Here is a 27,264-nt window from a genome sequence, read left to right as displayed (position 1 = left end):
ACACACAGAGCACCCTGAACCTTGACTTAGAGCCTCATAAAACGTTCAGGTCATGCAGGACGGGATATTTAAGCCTCCCGCGCGGGCTGACCCAATGGCCGGGGTGAGGGGGGGAGGGGTGCGAGACAAGTAGAGACAATTTAACTACAAAAGAAACACACAGAGCACCCTGAACCTTGACTTAGAGCCTCATAAAACGTTCAGATCATGCTGGACGGGATATTTAAGCCTCCCGCGCGGGGTGACCCAATGGCCGGGGGGAGGGTGGTGGGGTGAGAGACAAGTAGAGACAATTTAACTACAAAAGAAACACACAGAGCACCCTGAACCTTGACTTAGAGCCTCATAAAACGTTCAGATCATGCAGGAGGGGATATTTAAGCCTCCCGCGCGGGCTGCACCAATGGCCGGGGTGAGGGGGGGAGGGGTGCGAGACAAGTAGAGACAATTTAACTACAAAACAAATACACAGAGCACCCTGAACCTTGACTTAGAGCCTCATAAAACGTTTAGATCATGCAGGAAGGTATATTTAAGCCTCCCGCGCGGGCTGCACCAATGGCCGGGGTGAGGGTGGCGGCCAACCAGCGCAGCGCATTCCACATCTTGGCCTTGCCATTGCCAGTGTGTTGAGGACTGCCGCCGCTACGCCACATCCCTGCCTCCTCACGCCTTCCCACAGTCACCATGGCCGAGCAGTACGTCCCCGGGGATGAGTACTATCACTAGGGGGAGCCAAGACACCCGGGGGAGCCACACTGGGGGCGGGAACGGCCTCCTGAAGGGGTCTCGGTACCGGCTCCCTCGGCCCCCTGCGTCCGGGTGTTCTGGGGGCTATTACGTGTCCATGGTGGTGTTTTCCGGTGTTTTTGTGGTGTTTGGTGTGGTCCTGGTGTGTTTTTACCCCTGTGGTGTTTTTAAAGGGTCTGGGGTGCATGGGGCAGGGGTCTGACAGGGAGGGGGGTCGAGGTAGGGTACCACTCATCCTTCAATTTTGCGCCGTCACCTCCATCTCACGGGGTTTTGGGTGGTGTGTGAGGTGCCCCTGGGGTGTTTGGAGTGTTCCTGAGGTGTTTTTACCCCTGTGGTGTTTCTACAGGGCCTGGGGTGCGTGGTGCAGGGGTCTGACAGGGAGGGGGTCGAGGTAGGGTCCCACTCATCCTTCAATTTTGCGCCGTCACCTCCATCTCACGGGGTTTTGGGTGGTGTGTGAGGTGCCCCTGGGGTGTGTGGTGGTGTGCGGAGGTGTGCGCGCCCCCGTGGTAGTGGTGCAGGGGCTGGGGAGGGCTGTGCAGGGGCCTGGCAGGGAGGTCGAGGGTGTAGGGACCACAGGCTCTCTCAACCTTCAATTTTGCTCCGTCACCTCCAGCTCCAGCATCTTTTTTCTCGTTTTTTCACGCGTTTCCCTTAACAACACGGATTTCCCTGGGACCATAGATACTTTTGCCCTATATCTTTCGCCTCGTTGCCCGTGGAGACCGACAAAAGCAGCGGAAACCGGAAATTAGTGGGAGAAACGCAGTGTTTACACGAGACAAAGACGGGCAGCTGATACACGTTCTCCCCCCTCCCTCTCCCTCTCCCCACGGCGTGAACGTGAACACCACTTGTCTTGAACGTGTATTATAGTATTAGTGGAGATGAAGACAGGAACACAACCATAATGCGATGCTTAGTTAAATTCAGCTTGACGGGCAGCTGATCCACGTCATCCCCCTTGCCCCCTCCCTCTCCCTCCCCCCCCGGCGTGAACGTGAACACCACTTGTCTTGAACGTGTATTATAGTATTAGTGGAGATGAAGACAGGAACACTACCATAATACGATGCTTAGTTTTATCCAGCTTTACCTTGCAGCTGATACACGTTCTCCCCCCTGCCCCATCCTCCTCCTCCCCCCCCCCCCCACACACGGCGTGAACGTGAACACCACTGGTCTTGAACGTGTATTATAGTATTACTGGAGATGAAGACAGGAACACAACCATAATACGATGCTTGGTTATATTCAGCTTGACGGGCAGCTGATCCACGTCATACCCCCCCCCTGCCCCCTCCACAGCGTGAACGTGAACACCACTTGTCTTGAACGTGTATTATTGTATTACTGGAGATGAAAACAGGAACACTACCATAATACGATGCTTAGTTAAATCCAGCTTGACGGGCAGATGATCCACGTCATACCCCCTGCCCCCTCCTCTCCTCCCTGCCCAGATAATACGTGAACACCACTTGTCTTGAACCTGTATTATAGTATTAGTGAAGATCAAGATACGAATACTACCATAATGCGATGTTATAATTCAGCTTAGAGGTTCAGCTGATCCACGTCATCCCCCCCCACTCCCTCCCCCTCCCTGCCCGGCGTATAGGCCTATGTGAACACTTGTCTTGAACCCGTATATCATAGTATTACTGGAGATGAAGATACGCATGCTTCCATAGGTAATTCAAGTAATTCAATGTGAAGTTATATTCAGCTTGACGGGAACCAGCTGATCCACATCCTCCCCCTGCCCCCCTCCTCTTCCCAACCCTGCCTCCTCCTTCCCTGCCTTGCGTATACGTGAACAGTACTTGTCTCAAACCTGTATGTTGGCATGACTTGAGTTGGACGATACGTTTACTGCCATAATACGATACTTTGGTTTTGGTCAGCTTAGTATTGGTAGTTTAGAGTAGCAATACTGTCTACCGTCCCTTCTGTATTATGTAATCAGGGAAATACAAGGAAAGAACTGACTGCTTGCATCAGATTGTGAAATGCTTATAGAATAGATATATGGAAGATCTAGGAAGCTCATGAACAACTGGAAGCAGATTATTGAAGCAAGAATCACCCCTCTCTCCCCATCCTGTGTTCTCCCCTATATCCTTACATTATATAGTGCAATGCAACAATGAGTATGCTTATAGTTGTTATGTGCAAGATCTAGGAAGCTTATATACAATTGGTAGCAGATTATTGAAGCAAGAATCACCCCTCTCTCCCCATCCTGTGTTCTCCCCTATACCTTTACATTATATAGTGCAATTCAACAATGAGGATGCTTATATTTGTTATGTGCAAGATCTAGGAAGCTTATATACAATTGGTAGCAGATTATTGAAGCAAGAATCACCCCTCTCTCCCCATCCTGTGTTCTCCCCTATATCCTTACATTATATAGTGCAATGCAACAATGAGTATGCTTATAGTTGTTATGTGCAAGATCTAGGAAGCTTATGAACAACTCTTAGCACATTATTGAAGCAAGAATCACCCCTCTCACCCCATCCTATCTTTTCCCTTTATATTTACATCATATAGTGCAATGTGACAATGAGGGTGCTTATAGTTGTTATGTGCAAGATCTAGGAAGCTTATGAACAACTCTTAGCCCATTATTGAAGCAAGAATCACCCCTCTCTCCCCATCCTGTGTTCTCCCCTATATCCTTACATTATATAGTGCAATGCAACAATGAGTATGCTTATAGTTGTTATGTGCAAGATCTAGGAAGCTTATGAACAACTCTTAGCCCATTATTGAAGCAAGAATCACCCCTCTCTCCCCATCCTATCTTTTCCCTATATATTTACATCATATAGTGCAATGCAACAATGAGTATGCTTATAGTTGTTATGTGCAAGATCTAGGAAGCTTATGAACAACTCTTAGCCCATTATTGAAGCAAGAATCACCCTCTCTCCCATCCTGTGTTCTCCCTATATCCTTACATTATACAGTGCAATGCAACAATGAGTATGCTTATAGTTGTTATGTGCAAGATCTAGGAAGCTTATGAACAACTCTTAGCCCATTATTGAAGCAAGAATCACCCCTCTCTCCCCATCCTATCTTTTCCCTATATATTTACATCATATAGTGCAATGTGACAATGAGTATGCTTATAGTTGTTATGTGCAAGATCTAGGAAGCTTATGAACAACTCTTAGCCCATTATTGAAGCAAGAATCACCCCTCTCTCCCCATCCTATCTTTTCCCTTTATATTTACATCATATAGTGCAATGTGACAATGAGGGTGCTTATAGTTGTTATGTGCAAGATCTAGGAAGCTTATGAACAACTCTTAGCCCATTATTGAAGCAAGAATCACCCCTCTCTCCCCATCCTGTGTTCTCCCCTATATCCTTACATTATATAGTGCAATGCAACAATGAGTATGCTTATAGTTGTTATGTGCAAGATCTAGGAAGCTTATGAACAACTCTTAGCCCATTATTGAAGCAAGAATCACCCCTCTCTCCCCATCCTGTGTTCTCCCCTATATCCTTACATTATACAGTGCAATGCAACAATGAGTATGCTTATAGTTGTTATGTGCAAGATCTAGGAAGCTTATGAACAACTCTTAGCCCATTATTGAAGCAAGAATCACCCCTCTCTCCCCATCCTATCTTTTCCCTTTATATTTACATCATATAGTGCAATGTGACAATGAGGGTGCTTATAGTTGTTATGTGCAAGATCTAGGAAGCTTATGAACAACTCTTAGCCCATTATTGAAGCAAGAATCACCCCTCTCTCCCCATCCTGTGTTCTCCCCTATATCCTTACATTATATAGTGCAATGCAACAATGAGTATGCTTATAGTTGTTATGTGCAAGATCTAGGAAGCTTATGAACAACTCTTAGCCCATTATTGAAGCAAGAATCACCCCTCTCTCCCCATCCTATCTTTTCCCTATATATTTACATAGTATAGTGCAATGTGACAATGAGTATGCTTATAGTTGTTATGTGCAAGATCTAGGAAGCTTGTGAATAACTAGTAGTAGATTATTGAAGCAAGAATCACCCCTCTCTCCCCATCCTATGTTTTTCCTACTTCCTTCCCTATCCTCTTCATCTCTTCCTCTAGTTTTCACTCCGTGGTTTTCACTTCTCATTGAATCCTCCTGATCACATACTATCTGCCTCATATGATGGAGATAGTGGGAGTGGTAGATCGCCAGAGAGCCTTGATGATGCCAGACTTTCCCGGTTAATGAAACTATGCATGTGAAAAAGCATCATTACCCAGAAATGAAGTGTCTGAAATGGATCGCTCAGTTCTCCTAAATAATCATCATCAATAATACAAAGCTTGAGAATGAGAGAGGAAGGGTAAATTTAGGTGAGAGATTAATTCAGATCTACCGACTTGCGACCAGTTGTATATTATTTGTTAATCTTTTGTTTCGTATTTGGAGATTTTGCGTTTTGTGTAGGTTAATATTTGGCACTGACTAAATGCGAAATATGAAAACGCTGCATTGAGAGAGGACCAGCTCGTTGAAAGTGCTCGAATCATTGAGATTTTACAAGGAGTGTGTGGGGGAGGGATTGAGGTTTGATGGAGTGAGAGAAAAGCGGAGGTTGAGTGAAAGAATTATGACAAAAGAAAGTGATGGAGAAAGCATGGAATCTTGAAACACTGAAAGGGAAAGTAAAGGGAAGTTAAAAGAGCAAGGATGGTGAGGTCAGGAGAGGAGGAAGACATTTAGCATACAGTGAGTCTTCTGAGAGGGAAGGAGAAAGAAAGAACATGAATTAGGAACACTTGATGAGACGAGAGAGAGAGGATTAGGGATTGACAACAGGACAAGGATAGAGATGTCAAAGAAGGAGTTGGAAAGACATTTCGTGGCCCAAGAACACCAATTTGACATGGCGTTCGTAGGAGCTTGGGGCATTTCCAGGAGTAGTTTTATGACCCTGGTGATAGTTTGACCCTCCCTCTGTACCGTGAACCTGAAGAAACCCTCATTAGAACCCGACTGACCCCCGCTTTGACCTTTAGAAACAGGTGATGTGAGAAGCGAAGGGGTCTTATAATGCCAACCATGATATGTAGAGAGAGAGAGAGAGAGAGAGAGAGAGAGAGAGAGAGAGAGAGAGAGAGAGAGAGAGCATAAACACACAAAATAGAATATGAATCATCCATGAGTCCCATCGTCTAGTGAGTCAAGCAAAGTATTGATCACACCCTCACCCTCCCATTCCTCAGCCTACCTTCCTGCCATCATCTCATCACATACAAGATCATTTTTGCCATTTTTATCTTTCACCCTTTTTGTATCACCTTTTTTATTTATTCTGTTACCTATGTTTTGTTACCTTTTTCCCTTTTAATATTTTCCTCTTCCTATTTTTTGTTACCTTCCCTTTTTATGACCTCCCAATTTTGTATTATCTTTTTCCCCTATTCACTTGGACATGGCTGGATTAGTTACGGGGATCAGGATTGCTGTTCAACCTCTGCTAATTTGGATAGGCATGGCTCAGTGCTGTTTCTTGCGACCTCCACATTTGAATTGCTACATGGTCCATCTAATCTTCTCTTTTGCGGAATCACTCATGTTGTTTTTCACTTGTATTTACCTAGTTTACCTAGTTGTAATTTTACAGGGCCTGGGCTTACGCTCGTGTGGTCCCGTCTCCGTATCTTTCATTATCCAACTTTTCCTTGAAGCTCTGCACACTCTTCGCCGATACTATTTCTTCACTTAAACTGTTCCAAACCTCTATATTTCTTTGTGGGAAGCTATATTTGTATCTTCATTTCCATATTTAAAGACCTTCACAAAAATATAAATATAAAAATATTAACTATAGTCGGTTCCACGAGAACTGCCATAGATTTTCCTTCAGGGGTGGACTTGCGGACTTGGCGTCATTGCTTGAGTGACAGTCTCCGCGCCGCTCATTGGCTGTTGTTTACTAGATCTAAGCTGGGACGACTTTGTTTGCCACGACATAGCCTACTATCTCTCCCTCTCTGCTACCTCTTAAAATCAACACTTGGTATATAAATGTAGTTATTCATATAATCGCACTTCCTTATGGCTATTTATTAGTTTATCTCCCTCAAATATTAGAAACATGGAATAATGACAAGACGATGAAAGAAATGAGAAGGTTCTTTCCCTCGGCCAATGTTTACGTTACGACTCCGTAGCATCACAACACATTATGTTAGTGTAAGCCAGGCCTAAAAATGTACCAAGAAAGCTTACAATAAATGAGTTAATTACACTGTAGCCTAGCACCAAAGACCTGTTCACTGCAACCCACTCCACACTTATTAACCCTCGCTCCCTCCTTTCTTTGTTTCTTCCTTCTTTCCATCCTTCCATCCTTCTCTTCTATTCTATACTTTTTATCCCTCTCCCCTTCCTTCCTTCCTTCCTTCCTTCTTTCCATCCTTCTCTGCTATTTACACTTTTTATCCCTCTCCCCTTCCTTCCTTCCTTCCTTCTTTCCATCCTTCTCTGCTATTTACACTTTTTATCCCTCTCCCCTTCCTTCCTTCCTTCCTCCACCAAAGACGTGACCGCCACCATTCACTCCACACTTCCTAACTCTCCCTCCCTCCCTCCTGCAGAGAAGACCTGGCCACCGCTATCCTGAAGGAGAAGAAGAAGCCGAACCGTTTGGTGGTGGAAGATGCGGTCAATGATGACAACTCGGTGGTGGCGCTCAGCCAGGCCAAGATGGATGAGCTGCAGCTGTTCCGCGGCGACACCGTCCTCATCAAGGGCAAGAAGCGGAAGCAGACAGTGTGCATCGTGCTGTCTGACGAGACCATGAGTGACGACAAGATCAGAATGAACAGAGTGGTGAGTGGACAGTTACCTCTCGCTCCTCTTTCTCACAAACGCCCCTTCATCCTCACATTTCCATACGTCATCTCTATTTGTTTATCTATGTATCCTGTGTATGTCTTTTTTGACGATTCCATGAGTGGTGATCCTGAACAGAGTGGTTGGTGGACAGTTACCTCCAGCTCTTCTTCCTCATTAACCCTTCTTCATCCTCACATTTCCATACGTCATCTCAATTTCTTTATCTATGTATCCTGTGTATGTCTTTTTTTTGACGATTCCATGAGTGGTGATCCTGAACAGAGTGGTTCGTGGACAGTTACCTCCAGCTTCTTCCTCACTAACCCCACATCCACATCAGTCATCCTTTCCCAAATCATCCCTTCCCTGCCCTCATCCACACCCTATATCAACCTCATCCACACTACACAACCATCCTCATCCATTTTCTTTTCATCCACATAATTATTCATCCTTCTCACACACCCTCTCATCCAAATCCACATACTAAACCATTCTCATCATTTCCTCTTCATCCTTCTCACCCACCCTTCCCTTTCTCATCCGCAGGTCAGGAACAACCTCCGTATCCGCCTAGGTGACATCGTGGCCATCCAGCCGTGCCCGGATGTCAAGTATGGGAAGCGCATCCACGTCCTCCCCATTGATGACACAGTGGAGGGGCTCACCGGCAACATCTTTGAGGTGGGTGAAGGTGGATGAGGAGGAGGAGAAATGAACTCCACATATTCCACTATCCTTTTCCACCTTCCTACACCTCTTCTCCACATCACAACACCCTCTTCTTCTCCCATTCCACTATTAACTCCAAATACTCCACTTTCCTTTCCCACCTTCCACTCACCTCCTCCACCTTCCCTTCCGCAGGTGTATCTCAAACCTTACTTCCTGGAGGCCTACCGTCCCATCCACAAGGGCGACCTGTTCCTGGTGCGCGGAGGTATGCGGGCAGTGGAGTTCAAGGTGGTGGAGACGGACCCTGCCCCCTACTGCATCGTCTCCCAGGACACCGTTATCTACTGCGAGGGGGAGCCTGTTAAGCGAGAGGTAAGGGGGGTGGGGGGAGTGGGGTGAGGTAGGAATGGGTGGACGGAGGAGGAGTGGGGTGGAGAGTAGGGAAGTTTTGGTGAGGTGGGGAGAGGGAGGGAGTGAAAGGGGGAGTGGGGTGGATGAAAGAGGGTTGGGCATAACTGGCATAACAAGATGAATTTTTAGAGAACACGAGTGACATAGATTTGTGTGTCTCAGGAGGAGGAGGAGCAGCTGAATGAGGTTGGCTACGATGACATTGGAGGTTGCCGCAAGCAGCTGGCCCAGATCAAAGAGATGGTGGAGCTGCCCCTGCGACACCCCTCCCTCTTCAAGGCCATCGGCGTCAAGCCACCGCGAGGTAAGGAGGATGAGAAGGAGAGTGTGGGAAGGACAGAATGGAGAGGAGGAGAACTAGAGGCTTAGGGCAGTGGTTCTCATGCTTTTTCTATGTCTTTTTCTTACTATGGAACTCATCTCCACAATATAGGAGCAGTGATTAGGAGGCTTTTTTTTATCTTTGTTTGCTCAAGAAGGGAAGAATGGGAAGGACAGGATGGAGAGGAGGAGGACTAGAGGCTTAGGACAGTGGTTCTCATGCTTTTTCTATGTCTTTTTCTTACTATGGAACTCATCCCCACATTATAGGAGCAGTGATTAGGAGGCTTTTTTTTATCTGTTTATGTTTGCTTGAGCTGCTTCCTTTACTGTAAAAAGAAAATTATACTTCTTGATATGCTTAGTGATGTGTGCCCTCACCCAGTATATAATAAGGTAAAGGATGTTTGCCGTTACCTTGATCCTCGTTAACACATACCAAACCTAATATGTGTGAGTTAAAGTGCAAGTCTCCTCAGGTGGGTATGAGTTAATTCCGTTGCTGTGGTGTGTGAGTACATGGGCGGTGTCGTGTTCCAGGCATCCTGTTGTATGGTCCGCCGGGTACAGGCAAGACTCTGATTGCCCGAGCCGTGGCCAACGAGACGGGTGCGTTCTTCTTCCTCATCAACGGCCCAGAGATCATGTCCAAGCTGGCAGGTGAGTGTTGAGGCAAGGGGCTATGGATGTGAGTGAAGGGGACGGCAGGAACATGGAAGGGGCAGTAGCGAGAGATATGGGCTGGGTGCTCACTGCTTAGGATAAAAGATGAGGTATTCAAGTGGGCAGGTGAGTGTTGAGGCAAGGGGCTATGGATGTGAGTGAAGGGGACGGCAGGAACATGGAAGGGGCAGTAGCGAGAGATATGGGATGGGTGCTCACTTCTTAGGGTAAAAAATGAGGTATTCAAGTGGGCATGTGAGTGTTGAGGCAAGGGGCTATGGATGTGAGTGAAGGGGACAGCAGGAACATAGAAGGGGCAGTAGCGAGAGATATGGGATGGGTGCTCACTTCTTAGGGTAAGAAATGAGATATTCAAGTGGGCAGGTGTGTGTTTGAAGGGACGGAAGCCAGGGAGGGGGGTGAAGGGGACGGCAGGAACATGGAAGGGGCAGTAGCGAGAGTTATGGGATGGGTGCTCACTTCTTGGGGTAAAAGATGAGGTATTCAAGTGGGCAGGTGTGTGTTTGAAGGGACGGAAGCCAGGGAGGGGGGTGAAGGTGACAGCAGGGACAGTGAGGGTTCCAAGCTGGCATGTGGATGTATGAGGGGATGGATGCCGTGGAAGGGAGCAAGTGAGAGGTAAGAGATGTGGGTGAAGGGGCAAGAGGAACAGGGAAGGGGTATCAGGCTTAAGGGATGGGTATGATTGTGGTGGGTAAGGTCGGTGAGGAGGGAGGAGGAAGCCTGATGTTCTCTCAAATTGTGTTAAGCTGCATGTTAACTCTTACCTTCCTTCTCTTCCTTTTTTCCTCCCTCCTCCCTTTCTCTCTTCTCTCCTCCTTCTCTCCTACCTCCCTCCCTTACCTCCTTCTCTCCTACCTCCCTCCCTTTCCTCCCTTCTCTCCGAGCGCCTCAACCGAGCTCTCTTAACGGCCCTTCCAACCTCTCCCCGCAGGCGAGTCCGAGAGCAACCTGCGGAAGGCCTTTGAGGAGGCCGAGAAGAACGCCCCGGCCATCATCTTCATTGACGAGATTGACGCCATCGCCCCCAAGAGAGAGAAGGTGCGGGGAGAGCGGGTTGTAATCGCTCCATAAGGGTTTGGGCAGCGTGCATTAGGGTCGTCCTCCTATATTCTTGTTGGTTCTTATGACTGGGGTGGAAAATGTTGGTGGTGTTATGTGAAGATTATCCCTTTGAGTGGAGTCTCTTTGTTAGTTCCTCAGTCAGTAACTACTTCCTCAAACTATCAGTGTCTCCTGGTGATCATGACTCATTGCATCTTCATAAGTTAATGTTTCAGCTACTTCGTCAGTCTTAATTCTTCAGTTAATATGTCAGCTAGTCAGTCAGTCAGTCAGTCATAACACCAGGAGTCAGCCAGTCAGTCAGTCATTCATAACATCAGCAGTCAGTTAGTCAAACCTAACCTGACCTAACCTAACTTACCCTACCCTACCCTACCCTACCCTACCCTAACCTAACCTACCATAAGTTCACCTAACCTACCATAACCTAACCTAACCTAACCTAACCTACCCTACCCTACCCTAACTTAACCTAACCTACACTACCCTACCCTACCCTAACTTCACCTACCCTAACCTTACCTAACCTACCCTAATCCTTTATGTAACTAAAAGAATGTATTACTGGAACTTTTTTTTAATCCTGTAGTGTAGTCAACATCACCAATCCGTCAGTCAACACCAATAGTCACTCATAATCTGTCCATTCCCTCAACTCAAGTCATCCGCCCCTCACCCGTCCCTCGTCCCCCCAGACTCACGGTGAGGTGGAGCGGCGCATCGTGTCCCAGCTACTGACGCTGATGGACGGCCTGAAGCAGCGGGCACATGTCATCGTCATGGCCGCCACCAACAGGCCCAACTCCATCGACCCGGCCCTCAGGAGGTTTGGCCGATTTGACCGTGAGGTGGACATCAGCATTCCCGACACAACTGGTGAGCTCTTACTTTCACCGTTTGTCTTTTGGATGCTATTTCCCTACCTTGTTTTCGTTAGTTAGTGTTCCCCCTTCTCAGTCTGCCTTCCACTCCACCTTAACCCACCTCCTCAGTTCCCAGGATCAGCCCAGTGTGACATCCTCCAGTATACTTTCATCGTTTGTCTTCCGGATACTATTTCCCTACCTTGTTTTCGTTAGTTAGTGTTCCCCCTTCTCAGTCTGCCTTCCACTCCACCTTAACCCACCTCCTCAGTTCCCAGGATCAGCCTAGTATGACATCCTCCACTTTGCTTTCCTAGTGTGACATCCTCACTCTTCCACACTCCTCACCCACATCACCTCCTCCTCCCCTCCTCCTCAGGTCGTCTGGAGGTTCTCAGGATCCACACCAAGAACATGAAGCTCTCAGACGATGTGGACCTGGAGCAGATCGCGGCCGAGACTCACGGCCACGTGGGCGCTGACCTGGCGGCCCTGTGCTCCGAGGCGGCCCTCCAGCAGATCAGGGAGAAGATGGACCTCATTGACTTGGATGATGACCAGATTGATGCGGAGGTGAGGGGGGAGGGGCTCTATTTTATTTTTTTTGGGTATTTTATTTTTTGTTTTTATTTTTCTATTGGAGTTACATGATGAATTGATTTTTTTTTTTTTTCTGGTCATACTGGATTTAGATAATGATTTTTTTTCTGGTCATACTGGATTTAGATAATGAACTAATGTTGGCTCTTTTCTATTTTTTTAGTTTTCTTTCCGTTTTTTCTTCTGACGATATAAATTAATTGATGTTTTTTTTTCTATTTGTTCCTGTTTTTCTTCTTTTGTTTGTTGATTTAGACGAGTTGAAATGGTTGATTCGTTTCTTCATTTTTTCATTATTTTCATTTGATCTTGATGTCACCTAAATCACAAGTGGGTTCTTTGAAATTTTCCTGATTCTAGAGCTTTTGTCTCCTATTATTTTTCATCTTTTGTCCGTGATGTCACATAATTCGACGCTGAGATGAGGTCATGCAAAGCCTCGTCAGTGCGACCGTAGTTTCCTCTCTTCCCCTCGATGCTCAGAACTCCTCTCCTTACTTCACCTCCTGTTTCCTTTTTTCCTTTGATGTTTAAAACTTGTACCTTCACATCATTTCCCCTTTCCTCACCTCCTCTCCTTACTTCACCTCCTGTTTCCTTTTTTCCCTTGATGTTTATAACTTGCACCTTAACTTCATTTCCCCTTTCATCACCTCCTCCCCTTACTTCACCTCCTGTTTCCTTTTTCCCGTGATGTTTATAACTTGTACCTTAACATCATCTCCCCTTTCATCACCTTCTGTTTCCTTTTTCCCGTGATGTTTATAACTTGTACCTCAACATCATTTCCCCTTTCATCACCTCCTCCTTCCCCTGCAGGTGCTGAACTCCCTAGCCGTCACAATGGAGAACTTCAGGTTTGCCATGGGTAAGAGCACGCCCTCGGCCCTCAGGGAGACGGTCGTGGAGGTGCCCAACATCACCTGGAACGACATTGGTGGCCTCGAGAACGTCAAGAGGGAGCTGCAGGTGGGTTGTCGGGAGCCTTTCTGATCTTTTTGGCTGTGGCGACATATTAGACTTGGTTAATTTTCTTGCCAAGAGTTAATTAGGTCTTTGAGAGAGTTGGCACATTGTAAAAACATGTAACATTATTATTATTTTTATTATTACTACTACTACTACTATTGTCTCCTACATTTAAGTGATTTTTTTTTCAAGCTGTAATTCATTGTCGAGTTTTGTGCATTGGGGAAGTACGTAACATGACTATTATTAGTATTAGTATCCCCAAAAGGTTGTGTGTATTACCTTACTAACCTTTGCCTCGCTTTGTGTCTGCAGGAGCTGGTTCAGTACCCTGTGGAGCATCCCGACAAGTTCCTCAAGTTTGGCATGACCCCCAGCAAGGGCGTCCTCTTCTACGGACCCCCGGGCTGTGGTGAGTCCCTGACCTATCCAGCCTTCAGTCCCATTAACATTTCGCAGCTCCTCAGCCAGTCAGTCAGTTCCCCAGTTGATTTAGCCCCTCGGTTAGCTCATCACCCAATCAATCTGTCAATCATTCCCTTAGTCAGCCAGTCAGTCATCATTCCACCAGTCAAACAGTCCATCAGTTAGCTTATCACCCAATCAATCTGTCAATCATTCCCTTAGTCAGTCAGTCATCATTCCACCAGTCAAACAGTCCATCAGTTAGCTTATCACCCAATCAATCTGTCAATCATTCCCTTAGTCAGCCAGTCAGTCATCATTCCACCAGTCAAACAGTCCATCAGTTAGCTTATCACCCAATCAATCTGTCAATCATTCCCTCAGTCAGCCAGTCAGTCATCATTCCACCAGTCAAACAGTCCATCAGTTAGCTTATCACCCAATCAATCTGTCAATCATTCCCTCAGTCAGCCAGTCAGTCATCATTCCACCAGTCAAACAGTCCATCAGTTAGCTCATCACCCAATCAATCTGTCAATCATTCCCTCAGTCAGCCAGTCAGTCAGTCAGTTATTCCACCATTTAGTTAGTCAGTCAGTCATCCAGTCAGTCTGTCATTCTCTCATCCAGCTAGTCAGTCAGTCAGTCTTCTTAGCTGTGTGTTCTCAGTCCCTCCTTTCAACCTCTCTCTCCTCAGTCAGTCAGCCAGTCTTATCACCAGTCTCTCAGTTGTGTTTACAGTGATGGTGCTCAGCTCACCTCTCGTCCCCTTCCAGGTAAGACGCTACTGGCCAAGGCGATCGCTAATGAGTGCCAGGCCAACTTCATCTCCATCAAGGGACCCGAGCTGCTCACCATGTGGTTCGGCGAGTCTGAGGCCAATGTGCGCGATGTGTTCGACAAGGTAAGCAGGCTGTGAGGGGGCTGTGTGGTGGTAGGTGAGTGTGTGGGTGTGTTGGACAAGGTGAGGGAGGCTGGGAAGGGGCTGTGTGGTGGTGGGTGAGTGTGTGTGTGCTGTGGTGCTGGTGTGGGTGTGTTCAACAAGGTGAGGGAGGCTGTGAGGGGGCTGTGTGGTGGTAGGTGAGTGTGTGTGTGCTGTGGTGCTGATGGATGTGCTTGTGTGTGTGTGTGTGTGTGTGCAATGGTTATGATGGTGAAGTATGTGATCTTACAATGAAACAGGATGAGTAAAGTTGTGAGTAAGGCTAACAAGGGGATATCCTTCCTTCATAAACCATCCTTGGCAATACTAACATCCTTGATAATCACTCCCGTGTCTGCGTTGTCCCCCAGGCCCGATCGGCAGCTCCCTGTGTACTGTTCTTTGACGAGCTGGACAGTATTGCCAAGGCCAGAGGCGGCTCCGCGGGTGATGGTGGCGGTGCTGCGGACAGAGTCATCAACCAGGTGAGGAGGGTGGAAGGGAGGAGCAAAGGGGAGGTGATGAGAAGCAGCGTTGCCAAATTGTCGTACTCTGAATATTGCATTTATTATTTTTAGGCTCCAGGACTGCCGCGACCACACAAACAACGATAAAACATTAAAGTTAGCGTTAAAACTGTTATTTGTTGATGCTTTTTGTGTTTTTTGCAATAGTTATCGGCCAGAAAGTACGACAATGCAATGTGATGAGTATGATAATTTTGTAGAGTATGATAATTTGGTAGAGTACGATAATTTGGTAGAGTATGATAATTTGGTAGAGTACGATAATTTGGTAGAGTATGATAATTTGGTAATGCTGGCGAGAGGTGAGAGCATGATGACATAACAGAAGAGGGAGACAGGAGGAGTTAGTGGGAGAAATTTGAAAGGAAAACGAAGGCAGGAGGAACTAGTGGAAGAATGTTAGAGAAGGCGAGTGGAGTCTAATGGTTCTCCCGGCCACAGGTGCTGACGGAGATGGACGGCATGGGGGCCAAGAAGAACGTGTTTATCATCGGTGCCACCAACAGGCCGGACATCATTGACCCGGCCATCCTGCGTCCCGGCCGCCTCGATCAACTCATCTACATCCCGCTGCCCGACGAGAAGTCCCGTGTCCAGATCCTGAAGGCCTGCCTCAGGAAGTCCCCCGTGTCCAAGGTGAGGCACAGGCTGGGGGAAGCGCGGCACTGCTGGGAATGACTTTTGATTTGCATTCTTGGCACAGGGCTTAACGATACACTTATGATAATAGGAAGATAATTGAGCATGTGAGATTGGATAATGAAATGGGTCTCGTCATTACTGGAAATAACCATAATTGTACATTTTTTTACATTTGTTTGCTCTCAAGTTTTGTCTCAAGTTGAAAGAATGTCCTGTTTCTTAGTTGTGCACTTCTTCACATTTTGGTCTTTTTAATTATTTTTCTGTGTTAACCCAGTAACAGCGACTGGCCAAATTTGTGGCTTTACAGTGTAGCAGCGACGGGCCAAATTTGTGGCTTTACAGTGTAGCAGCGACGGGCCAAATTTGTGGCTTTACAGTGTAGCAGCGACGGGCCAAATTTGTGGCTTTACAGTGTAGCAGCGACGGGCCAAATTTGTGGCTTTACAGTGTAGCAGCGACGGGCCAAATTTGTGGCTTTACAGTGTAGCAGCGACGGGCCAAATTTGTGGCTTTACCATGTAGCAACGACGGGCCAAATTTGTGGCTTTACCGTGTAGCAGTGACGGGCCAAATTTGTGCCATGATATAAACCCCCCAAAATAGATGATACACAATCTGATCACAAATGCTTTGATATATATTATGAAAAGGTTTGTGTGAGTGATGATTTTTTCTCATTTTTCTCGCTTGGAGGGACCATTAAGAAACACGATCCTCGCTGCTACCGGGTTAAGCAAATTTATAACATTCTTGATACATTTTTGTCCCCAAGGAGTAAATAACACCATCAAAAATACTTTACCTTCGCCAACACAAGAAACATGATCCCTGCTGCTACTGGGTTAAATGAATGTCCTGTTCCTGATTGCATTGGGGGCTTCGTGGTGCAGTGGTTAGCACACTTGGCTCACAACCTAGAGAGCCCGGGTTCGATTCCCGGGCGGAGTGGAAAAATTTGGGCGTCTTTTCTGATACCCTACACCCCTGTCCACCCAGCAGTGAATGGGTACCAGGTATTAATTGGGGGTTGTGTCCCGTCTCCTGGGGTCTGTTCCCTCCTATAATTCCTTCCCCTTCTGTCTCTCTCCGGCATATGACCACAGATGTTGCGCCGACTAAACAAAACTTTCCAACTTCTTTCCTGTTTGCATTTTGTTACATTTGATTACTCTTCTTTGTGTTCTATCAGCGCGTGGACCTGGATTATCTGGCCAAGGTGTCCCACGGGTTCTCCGGCGCTGACTTGACGGAGATCTGCCAGCGGGCCTGCAAGCTTGCCATCAGACAGGCCATCGAGGCAGACATTCGCCGTGAGAAGGAGCGGGCCGAGGGAGACAACATGGACGTGAGTAATCATGTTTTTTTTTCTGCTTTTTTGTGTGTAACTTTCCCCCTCCTTCCCTTTTCTCCCTCCATGCCTTCTCTTCCTCCTGTCCTGCTGCCTCCACTTCCTCCGCTGCCTCCACACTACCTCCCTCATCACCACCACCTCCATCTCTCACCTCCATGTTTTCTCCCTCCTACCACCTCCCCACTGCTTCTGTCATCACCTCCACACTTCCTCCCTTGCCACTTCCTTTATGCTCCCTCCCCCTTACCTCCCTCCCTTACCACTACCCTTATGCTCCCTCCCCCTTACCATCGCGATACTTTATTGCTGATAACAAAATCGGGTTATCGGTCATCCGCTACTTATTTATATAAATTTCGGTATCTTCGTTACTTTTGTAACCAAACTAGCGATAATCGCTACTTTTTTCCGCCCCTCAGAAAAAAAACGTTGACTCCTCCCTACTGCGCATGCGTGGCCCGGGCCCGGGTGTTGTATGAAAAAAACTTTGGGGTATGAAATATGTTCGGTGAAGAGATTTCATACTTAGATCACCCCATTGAAACACTAGGTCATTTCTTTTGTTAGACTCAAAAAACACTATATCAGAGAGAAAAATCATTTAACTTTGCCCATAAAATGATTATTCACTGCCTGAAATTTGTGATCCCGTTTTAAAGAGCGCAAACAGAGACCAGCGGCTTGTGATATCACGTGGCGCGTGGCCTCTCAGCTGCGTCTGGAGTGACGGAGTGGCTGCCAGTGTTCCGGTTCCCAGTGCTTCAGTGCTTCTTTACTGAAGTGACTGTTAGTGTTAATGGTGATAAATAAGAATAACTGAATAAGTAGTGATGGGCCAGTTCACGAGAGACCAGTGTTTGTAAACAAAAACTCCAGCTTTTGACGGTGGAAACGGCAAACAACACAACACCGGTTCAGGCGTTTCTAGTATTACCGTCCATAGGTACGTGTCAACGTGTGGTTTTCAGGTTTTGTAAGTTTTCAAAAATACAGATAATGAAAATTTGAATTCATCTGTTTTTTATTTGAAATATCAATATAGTATCGTTTTCGCCTATCCGACTTATCGCTAGCTATTATTGGAATTGTGGATTTATATCGGGTATCAGTTATCGGTTATCGTCTATATTTATGTCTCCAGTTAACGAATATCGGTTATCACCAATAAGGTTTTCCATTATCAGGAATCGGGTATTGGGAATAAGGTTTTCTGTTATCGTGCCCACCCATGCCCCTTAACCCCCTCCCTCAACACCTGCAGATGGAGGAGGAGGACCCAGTACCGGAGATCACCCGGGACCACTTTGAGGAGGCCATGAAGTTCGCCCATCGTTCCGTCTCCGACAACGACATCCGCAAGTACGAGATGTTCTCCCAGACGCTACAGCAGAGTCGCGGCTTTGGCTCCAACTTCCGCTTCCCGGACCAGCAGGGGCAGGGCGGCAGCAGTCAGGGCGGGAACTTCGGGAATGACGGGGAGGACGACGATCTCTATTCCTAAGTCCTTCCCTGTCGTCCTGTGAGCCCTCGACCTGCCTGCCGCTCCTGGTGTTATCGTCGCTGCTGCTGCCACCACCGCCACCACCACCACCACCATACCACCACTAATACTACTGCTGGTGATGCTGCTGCTGCTGGTGGTGGTGCTGTTGTTGCTTCTTCCATCAGTTCAAACCTCACAGACACAGCATCAGCCAGTCAGTCAGTCAGCCAGCCATTCCATCGCCACCACAGCAGCAGTCACAGTTTAATCAGTGAGCGGTGTGAGGAGAGAGAGAGGGAATGAACGGCATCAGTTAGGGTAACCATACAATCAGGCAAGCGAGGACTGGTGAGGCACATTGACACACCCACACACACGCGCACACACACAGACACCCACACACGATGTAATTAGTAAACAAGAGCTGGGCTGAGTGTAAGATGTCCCTTGGATGGGCCTAGGAGCCACCACCCCTCCCTGGCAGACAGTCGCTCGGGGGTGGCTCGGTGGTGTTTGCTGCTGGTCAGGGTATTTACTAGATTAAGGGCATTCAGCCACCTTCCTGGGTGAGGGCGGGGCAGGAGCACCGCCCCCCTCGCCCTGTCCTCCACCACCACCACCACCAGAAGGCACACAGGCCTGGCCTTGCCCCTGCCGGAGGAGGAGGCAGGACAGATACGCTCCGAGAGTATACTGGGAGCTTGAGATGTTTTATATTGTAGACACTTGTGGTGTTATTTTTGTGTATTAGGGAAGAGCAAGTTTGCATTCTGGTAATTCAATTTAGGACTCATGAGTTAAAATAGGCTTAAGGATTTTATTTTTTCTTCTTTTTAATTTCCTTTGTATTGTGAGCATCAGACTCTTTTTGGACCCCGAGGGTGTTGTGCTCTGGCGAGGGGGAGGCTGCGCGTGATGCAGGGCGTCGGTGTATCATAATTACCTGTTTAAGTGTTGATACATAAACTTAACCTTTTCTTACACATTAAAGAGAAGTCTTGAAGAAAGTGCGTTTCTCTCCACACCTCACACGGCTCGGCCCACCAAGTCTGCACCCACTGATTAACCCGGTAGCAGCGACGGGCCAAATTTGTGGCTTTACCGTGTAGCAGCGACGGACCAAATTTTTGCCATGATGTAAACCCCCCTAAATAGATGATGCATAAACAGATCACAAATGTGTTGATATATATTATGAAATGGTTTGCGTGAGTGATGATTTTTTTTCACAATTTTCTCGCTGTTACCGGGTTAAGAACTGACATAAAAGAGTCCACGTCAGCATACTCTCAAAGAAAAGTTGCTGAATGTGGAATGTTAAGATTTTTAAGACTAAACATTGCTTACTGCCAAGTTGTATGAAAATTGAAGATGTATGACAATTAGGACAATGCAAAACAGAGGCTCTCGGGAAGTGGAGGCTGACAAGCAGCAAGCATGTATCTTCTGTATGGATGAAACAAAGGGTTACATGGTTACGAGTGCACTCCTCCCGAAATTGACCTCTCTTTCGGCCACCTCTTTTGATTCTTTTTATAGGAGCAGCGAGTAGCGGGCTTTTTTTATTATTGTTTCCTTTTTTTGTGCCCTTGAGCTGTCTCCATTGTTGTAAAAAAAAAAAAAAAAAAAAAAATGGGAGCAGGGTGTATTAATGAAGAGTCACATGGCATGGAGTCAGATGGTAGAAGCATGCATAGTTAACCACTCATGCAGAGAACACATGTACCCGGGTTAAAAGAAAGGAAATCCAGGAAAAGCAAACTAGGGTGACAAGGTAAGAAAAACATTTTATTTACCGCCATGCAGCGTGGGTACAGAAGACGAGTGATGTATTTTTTTTCTTCGTGCTTCATATATGACATGCATTGAGGACATATATGGACCATTTTAACCCAGTAGCAGTGACGGGCCAAATTTGTGGCTTGGCCTTGTAGCAGCAACAGGCCAAATTTGTGGCTTTACCGTGTAGCAGCGACGGGCCAAATTTGTGGCTTTACCGTGTAGCAGTAACGGGCCAAATTTGTGGCTTTACCGTGTAGCAGTAACGGGCCAAATTTGTGGCTTTACCGTGTAGCAGTAACGGGCCAAATTTGTGGCTTTACCGTGTAGCAGCGACGGGCCAAACTTGTGGCTTTACCGTGTAGCAGCGACAGGCCAAATTTGTGGCTTTACCGTGTAGCAGCGACAGGCCAAATTTGTGCCATGATTTAACCCCCCAAAATAGATGATACATAAACTGATCACAAATGCTTTGATATATATTATGAAATGGTTTGTGTGAGGGGTGATTTTTTCTAATTTTTCTCGCTTAGAGGGACCATTAAGAAACATGACCCCCGCTGCTACCGGGTTAAGAGTGAACTAAGTAAAAAAAAAAAAGCCAAAAAAGAACAATGGTGCTGGGTTGATGTGAGGCTGAGTATAGCTACTGAAAAAGTGAAAAACAACAACAACAACAACAACACTGGTGACACAAACTCCCTGTCAACTGCTGGGTGTTGGTAATGGACATTCTACTGTAACTGCCAATATGGATGGACATCTCCCGTGCTTGGCTACCAACACAAAGTACAGTAGTAAAGGTGCATGGCCTCGGTGCTCATCTCCGTAACATTGGCCCTTGAGCCTGTGGTGGGAGGGAGCCCATCACCAGCGTGACATCTGGGTTACCACAGTTTACCTTCCCCAGGTTTCCCCAGGTACCCATTTATCGACCAGGCCCGAGAGGGAGGATGAACAGCTGGGTGAGCTGCACGCCGACTGCCCGGGCCGGGATTCGAACCCGGGCCCGCGGGGTAGAAGCCAGGCACGCTAACCACTAGACCACGAAGGCGTACAATAGTAGGGCACCAAAACTACACGGTGCCCACGTAACAGGAGGCTGAGGCCACACAAGTACACCAAACCACCATATTACTTATTTCACTTCCTCCCCGTGACGAGTGAAGCACTGAAGCACAAGTACCTGCACGTACAAGCCCGTACAAGTACCACCACGTACAAGCCCGTACAAGTACCACCACGTACAAGCCCGTACAAGTACCACCACGTACAAGCCCGTCATGGCAAGTCTCCTTCGTCGATCACTTCTTGTCTCATACAATCTACAGTATAAAACCCCCAGCATCACCAAGTAATCATAAAATACTGCATAAAACAATCAAAGAATACAACACCTGCAAGTAATCATCAGCAGGGAAACAAATCACTCGCTGTTACATAGTTTCCGTCGTGTCGGCGCCGCCAGTGAACACCAGACAGTGCCGCGCCGCGCCGCGGGCGTCCCTCCTGCTGGCCCTGGAGGAGGTAAGGACTCTACACCCCCACAGGGGGGGGCGGGGCGAGCCGCGAGTGTAGAGTGGCCCAGTCATCCCCGCCACGCCCTCCCCCGCCTAGCCCGCCATGAAGTAGTGGTTCGGCGTCGCCTCCGCGGCCCGCCCCCTGTCCCGGCCACTGCCGCAGCTGGCGGCCTTGCCTGGGGAGCAGCCCAGGGGCGGGGAGGGCAGGGGCCGGGGCTCCGAGGGCATGGGGCGGGGCTCCTCGTAGATGGGGTCCGGGTCGCACGGTTCCGGCTCCTGGGCGGCGAGGAGGCGGCTCATGAGGACGGGCGGCGGTGGGTTGGCGTCGGTGTCTCGGCCGCGGCGGCACCGCTGCCTGTGGAGCACGATGGTGAGGCAGGCCACTACTGCCCCGATGACCGCCCCCACGGCACCGAAGGCCGCCATCTGCTCCACGCTGATGGCCGACCAGGGGGCGGGGGCCTGGGGGGCCGGGGCAGGCAGGTTGGCGGCCACACAGGTGGGGTGGAGGGCTGTGGCGAGCCTCCAGGCAAGGCGGGCCGCCGCGCGCTGCCCGCTGTGCCGCTCGGCGTGCTGCAGGGCGGGGCTGAAGGCGGCGTGGTGCTGCAGCACCTTGAAGTGGTTCCCGGAGATGCGGTGCTGACCGTCGTCATCGCAGGGGTAACGGGTGAGGGCGCCGGGCTGCACGGCCAGCCAGTTCCCCATCAGGGCGAGGCGCGTGTTCCACCCCAGCAGCAGAGCGTCGCGCTCCACGCGTGCCGCCGTGCAGTGCTTCATCACCACCTCCCCGGCGCCCGCCACCTCTACGGCCCAGGCCTCCACGCGGCCCAGGGACACGCCCTCCAGCAATACTGTCTGGTCCCGCCCTAGACGCAGCCGCAGGGCCCCGCTGTTGACGAGGCCCACCGAGGAGTGTGTCAGTAGCACGGGCAGCGGCTTCTTCCCAATATGAGGCGCGGTGTTGAGGGCAGGGTCCCCCAGTGGCCCCTCCAGCACCCCTACGGTCGAGTTGATCACTTCCATGTAGTGGAGGGACGGCACCCCCTTGAGAAGTCCGGCGGGGAGGCGGCCCACGGTGCTGTTCCTCAGGCGCAGCCCCGCACTCTGCTTGCCGCTGAACAGGGCGGCGGGCACCTCGCGGGTGGTTACGTTCGCCAGGCCCAGACCTGTGGAGACACGCCTTCATAAAGGAGGGCGCGGCACACACACACACACACACACACACACACACACACACGGCCCGGTAGCTCAGTGGATAGAGCGTCTGCCTCACAACCAGAAGGACTGGGGTTCGATTCCCCGGCCGGGTGAAGATAAGTTGGGTTTATCTTCTTTCACGTGTAGCCCCTGTTCACCTAGCAGTGAGTAGGTACGCGACGTCAGGCAAGGAGTTGTGACCTCGTTGTCGCGGTGTGTTGTGTGTGAGTGGTCTCAGTCCTACCCAAAGATCGGTACTACGAGCTCTGTGCTCTTCCGTAGGGGAACGGCTGGCTGTCTCGAGAGAGACCCGCAGCAGGCCAAGAGGTGAATTACACACACACATACACACACACACACACGGAGGTGGAATTGGTGGAGTCGACATCAGCCTTAAAAAGTGAATCCGCCGAACTGTCATTTTTAGGGCCGCAAGGTTGTGGCTACCTGCCAGGTGTTGTCAGGTCAGGCTGCCCCTTAATACGCTCGGCCAGGCTGTCAGGTGTTGTCAGGTCAGGTATTTATAAAATAGATCTCCCGCATCAATAAATGTATACAGTACTCAAAAACACCATCATAATGAATGAGACGGGGTCTGGAGTTGTCAACTAAGGTAGTGGACGGGAGCTCTCGCCCGGGTATCCCTCATCTTGCGGCCCTAAATATGACAGTTCGGCGGCGTCACCTCAATGAATGGGAGTAGCGGGCCGTGTCGACTCCATCCATTCTACCTCCATGACACACACACACACACACACACACTAACCAGCAAAGTAGTGTCCCAGGGGGTTGTCGTGCTCGTGGGGCGCCAGCTCGGGGAAGACGACGCTTGCGGCGCCGAACACGTCCAGGGAGCAGGAAGAAAACTGTCGCCAGGCCGTGAAGAAGTGGGCGGTGAAGGAGAGGGTGAGGGACGCCGAGCCCTCCACCAGGACGTGGGTGCGGTAGACGGTGAAGTTGGCCGCGGCGAGGCGGGGGGCGCCGCTCCCTGGCAGGAGGACGCTCTCGAAGACGCTTTCCGACACCGTCACCTGCGGGTTGTGAATTGAAATAGAATACTTGGTCGAATTTCACATATATCTCACATCCACTTGTTTTCTAGGTCTATTTACAACATACTTTTGCTAACAGAGGAAGTTAATGTGTTGGGTGTTTCCGTTAACCCTTGAAAGTGTGGGGGCTTGAGGGTGGGCAGGCGCTGAGTTGAGGGAGGGGGGCGTTGCAACACACACACACACACACACACACACACACACACACACACACACAGAGGAGGAGGAGGAGGCTAAAAGAGGTCGGAGAGGAGATGAATAAAACAAGCATAGTAACAACATCAACTACAGACAGAAATTAGTGTCATAGAATAGGCTAAAGTTAAACTGAGAGAGAGAGAGAGAGAGAGAGAGAGAGAGAGAGAGAGAGAGAGAGAGAGAGAGAGAGAGAGAGAGAGAGAGAGAGAGAGAGAGAGAGAGCATGTGTCATTGTTTCAAAGCATCCTCTCCAGGCGTCAGAGAGGCGGCATATTGGGCAAGGGGCGTTTCCGTTGACGCACGTAACCTTAAAAGACGCCGCTACTTGTAAAGGGCGAAGGTCACTCACGCAACGTCCTGGTCATTGCTTAAAGGCGTGATGATGATCCTTAAATGGGTGTTCTTCAAGCTTCTGTGTTGATCTTTAAATGGGTGTTCTTCAAGCTTCTGTGTTGATCTTTAAATGGGTGTTCTTCAAGCTTCTGTGTTGATCTTTAAATGGGTGTTCTTCAAGCTTCTGTGTTGATCTTTAAATGGGTGTTCTTCAAGCTTCTCTCTGTGTTGATCTTTAAATGGGTGTCACCGTGTTCTTCAAGCTTCTGTATTGATCTTTAAATGGGTGTTCTTCAAGCTTCTGTGTTGATCTTTAAATGGGTGTTCTTCAAGCTTCTGTATTGATCTTTAAATGGGTGTTCTTCAAGCTTCTGTGTTGATCTTTAAATGGGTGTTCTTCAAGCTTCTGTGTTGATCTTTAAATGGGTGTTCTTCAAGCTTCTGTGTTGATCTTTAAATGGGTGTTCTTCAAGCTTCTGTGTTGATCTTTAAATGGGTGTTCTTCAAGCTTCTCTCTGTGTTGATCTTTAAATGGGTGTTCTTCAAGCTTCTGTGTTGATCTTTAAATGGGTGTTCTTCAAGCTTCTGTGTTGATCTTTAAATGGGTGTTCTTCAAGCTTCTCTCTGTGTTGATCTTTAAATGGGTGTTTTTCAAGCTTCTGTGTTGATCTTTAAATGGGTGTTCTTCAAGCTCCCCTTTCTGTGTGATCTTTATATTTAAGTCGAAGGCCCGTATGCTCAGGCGTCTGCGGAAGTCTTATCAGATGTGTGTGTGTGTATGTGTGTGTGTGTGTGTGTGTGTGTGTGTGTGTGTGTAAGCCCTGGAATGTTTGAGAATATGTCTGTTTTTGCGTTCATGATCCACTGACTGTGTTTATTATAGATACTGTGTGTGTGTGTGTGTGTGTGTGTGTGTGTGTGTGTGTGTGTGTGTGTGTAGTTGGTTTAACTTCGCCTGCTAGTCTGCATTGAAAATCATAGCCTACCTAAAAAAAAAAAGAACTTAAGCTGCCCATAGATTGAATAATACGTCCAAATTTAAATCTGTCGAGGTTAGAACTGATTTAGCTGATATTAACACTGAACTGAAAGAGAATACTTGGTCGAATTCCACATATACCTCACATTCACTTGTTTTTCTAGGCCTATTTACAACATACTTTTGGTAACAGAGGAAGTTAATAATATGTTAGGTGTTGGCATTAACCCCTGAAAGTGGTTCATGGAAAACTCGTATAAAGGGAACGGGGTATGGCTGACTGATTGTGTTGGAACTGATGTTAAGGGAACGGCCGAGGAAGGGAGAGCTTGTGATACTGTTGGAACTGATGTCAAGGGAACGGCCGAGGAAGGGAGAGCTTGTGATACTGTTGGAACTGATGTCAAGGGAACGGCCGAGGACGGGAGAGCGTGTGATACTGTTGGAACTGATGTTAAGGGAACGGCCGAGGAAGGGAGAGCTTGTGATACTGTTGGAACTGATGTTAAGGGAACGGCCGAGGAAGGGAGAGCTTGTGATACTGTTGGAACTGATGTTAAGGGAACGGCCGAGGAAGGGAGAGCTTGTGATACTGTTGGAACTGATGTCAAGGGAACGGCCGAGGAAGGGAGAGCTTGTGATATTGTTAAAACTGATGTCAAGGGAACGGCCGAGGAAGGGAGAGCTTGTGATAGTGTTGGAACTGATGTCAAGGGAACGGCCGAGGAAGGGAGAGCTTGTGATAGTGTTGGAACTGATGTCAAGGGAACGGCCGAGGAAGGGAGAGCTTGTGATATTGTTAAAACTGATGTCAAGGGAACGGCCGAGGAAGGGAGAGCTTGTGATATTGTTAAAACTGATGTCAAGGGAACGGCCGAGGAAGGGAGAGCTTGTGATACTGCTGGAACTGATGTCAAGGGAACGGCCGAGGAAGGGAGAGCTTGTATTATAGACGTTAAAAATAGCTTATTCACTCCATGTATAGAAAATCATTAATATATCAAATGTAGCAACCTTTAAAAGTGGTTCATAAAAAGACTGAAGGGGACGGGATTTGGATGACGGATGTTTGAACTGATCTGAAAAGGGAATGGTCGAGGAAGGGAGAGATTGTAATATGGCCGTTTAATATATTTTTTTCATTTTTACGTTAGCTTATTCTATGACACTAATTTCTGTCTGTATTTGATGTTGTTACTATACCTGTTTTATTAATCTCCTCTCCTCCCTGTTTTATCCTCCTCCTCCTCCTCCTCCTCCTCCTCCTCCACCTCCTCCTCCTCCTCCTCCACTTTATCATTCTCTTCTTCTCTTCCTCTCATTCCTCTGCTTCCATCTCCCAGCTTTATATACTTTTTTTCATTTCTCTTCCCTCCTCCTCCTCCTCCTCCTCCTCCTCCTCCTCCTCCTCCTCCTCCTCCACTTTATCATTCTCTTCTTCTTTTCCTCTCATTCCTCTTCTTCCATCTTCCAGCTTTATATACTTTTTTTCATTTCTCTTCCCTCCTCCTCCTCCTCCTCCACTTCTCTTCCTCCTCCTCCTCCTCCTCCTCCACTTTATCATTCTCTTCTTCTCTTCCTCTCATTCCTCTTCTTCCAGCTCCCAGCGTTGTATACTTTTTTTCATTCTTCCTCCTCCTCCTCCTCCTCCACTTCTCTTCCTCCTCCT

The 27,264-nt window shown here is 48.1% G+C and overlaps 2 protein-coding genes across 4 annotated transcripts in view; one reads left to right on the top strand and one right to left on the bottom strand.

Moving 5' to 3' along the window:
• Positions 1-526: 526 nt before the first annotated feature.
• LOC126986415 (transitional endoplasmic reticulum ATPase) lies at positions 527-19,544 on the top strand. The gene is made up of 16 exons (XM_050842560.1): positions 527-698; positions 7,376-7,610; positions 8,166-8,300; positions 8,484-8,663; positions 8,865-9,006; positions 9,564-9,683; positions 10,642-10,748; positions 11,468-11,648; positions 12,015-12,208; positions 13,055-13,204; positions 13,520-13,616; positions 14,386-14,513; positions 14,903-15,016; positions 15,500-15,694; positions 16,893-17,048; positions 18,316-19,544. The coding sequence occupies exons 1-16, from the start codon at positions 688-690 to the stop codon at positions 18,553-18,555; spliced, it is 2,385 nt and encodes a 794-aa protein (XP_050698517.1). The 5' UTR covers positions 527-687; the 3' UTR covers positions 18,556-19,544.
• Positions 19,545-20,306: 762 nt separating this feature from the next.
• The window catches only part of LOC126986416 (uncharacterized), an 8,463-nt gene continuing 1,505 nt past the window's right edge, over positions 20,307-27,264 (bottom strand). The window contains exons 2-4 of one of the 3 annotated variants that reach the window (XR_007739707.1): positions 23,800-24,064; positions 20,640-23,002; positions 20,307-20,464 (exon numbers count right to left, since the gene is read on the bottom strand). Coding sequence is in view for 1 of the 3 variants with exons in the window: in XM_050842561.1 (XP_050698518.1) it covers positions 21,930-23,002; positions 23,800-24,064 (1,338 nt within the window). In the remaining 2 variants the exon portion in view is untranslated. Of the gene's footprint in view, positions 23,003-23,799; positions 24,065-27,264 lie in introns of all 3 variants that reach the window. The other 2 variants (XR_007739706.1, XM_050842561.1) reach the window with 2 other exon arrangements.

The sequence above is a fragment of the Eriocheir sinensis genome, chromosome 61 (assembly GCF_024679095.1).
Source record: "Eriocheir sinensis breed Jianghai 21 chromosome 61, ASM2467909v1, whole genome shotgun sequence".
Classification (NCBI taxonomy): Eukaryota; Metazoa; Arthropoda; class Malacostraca; order Decapoda; family Varunidae; genus Eriocheir; species Eriocheir sinensis.
The sequence above is the reverse complement of the archived record's forward strand: the minus strand, read 5'-3'. Positions and strand labels throughout refer to the sequence as shown.

What these genes read in the sequence shown, in the direction of transcription:
- LOC126986415 (XM_050842560.1), top strand. An exon ending in CAGCATTCCCGACACAACTG is followed by an intron (nt 11,649 to 12,014) that starts GTGAGCTCTTAC and finishes CCTCCTCCTCAG; the next exon opens with GTCGTCTGGAGGTTCTCAGG. An exon ending in GGAAGTCCCCCGTGTCCAAG is followed by an intron (nt 15,695 to 16,892) that starts GTGAGGCACAGG and finishes GTGTTCTATCAG; the next exon opens with CGCGTGGACCTGGATTATCT.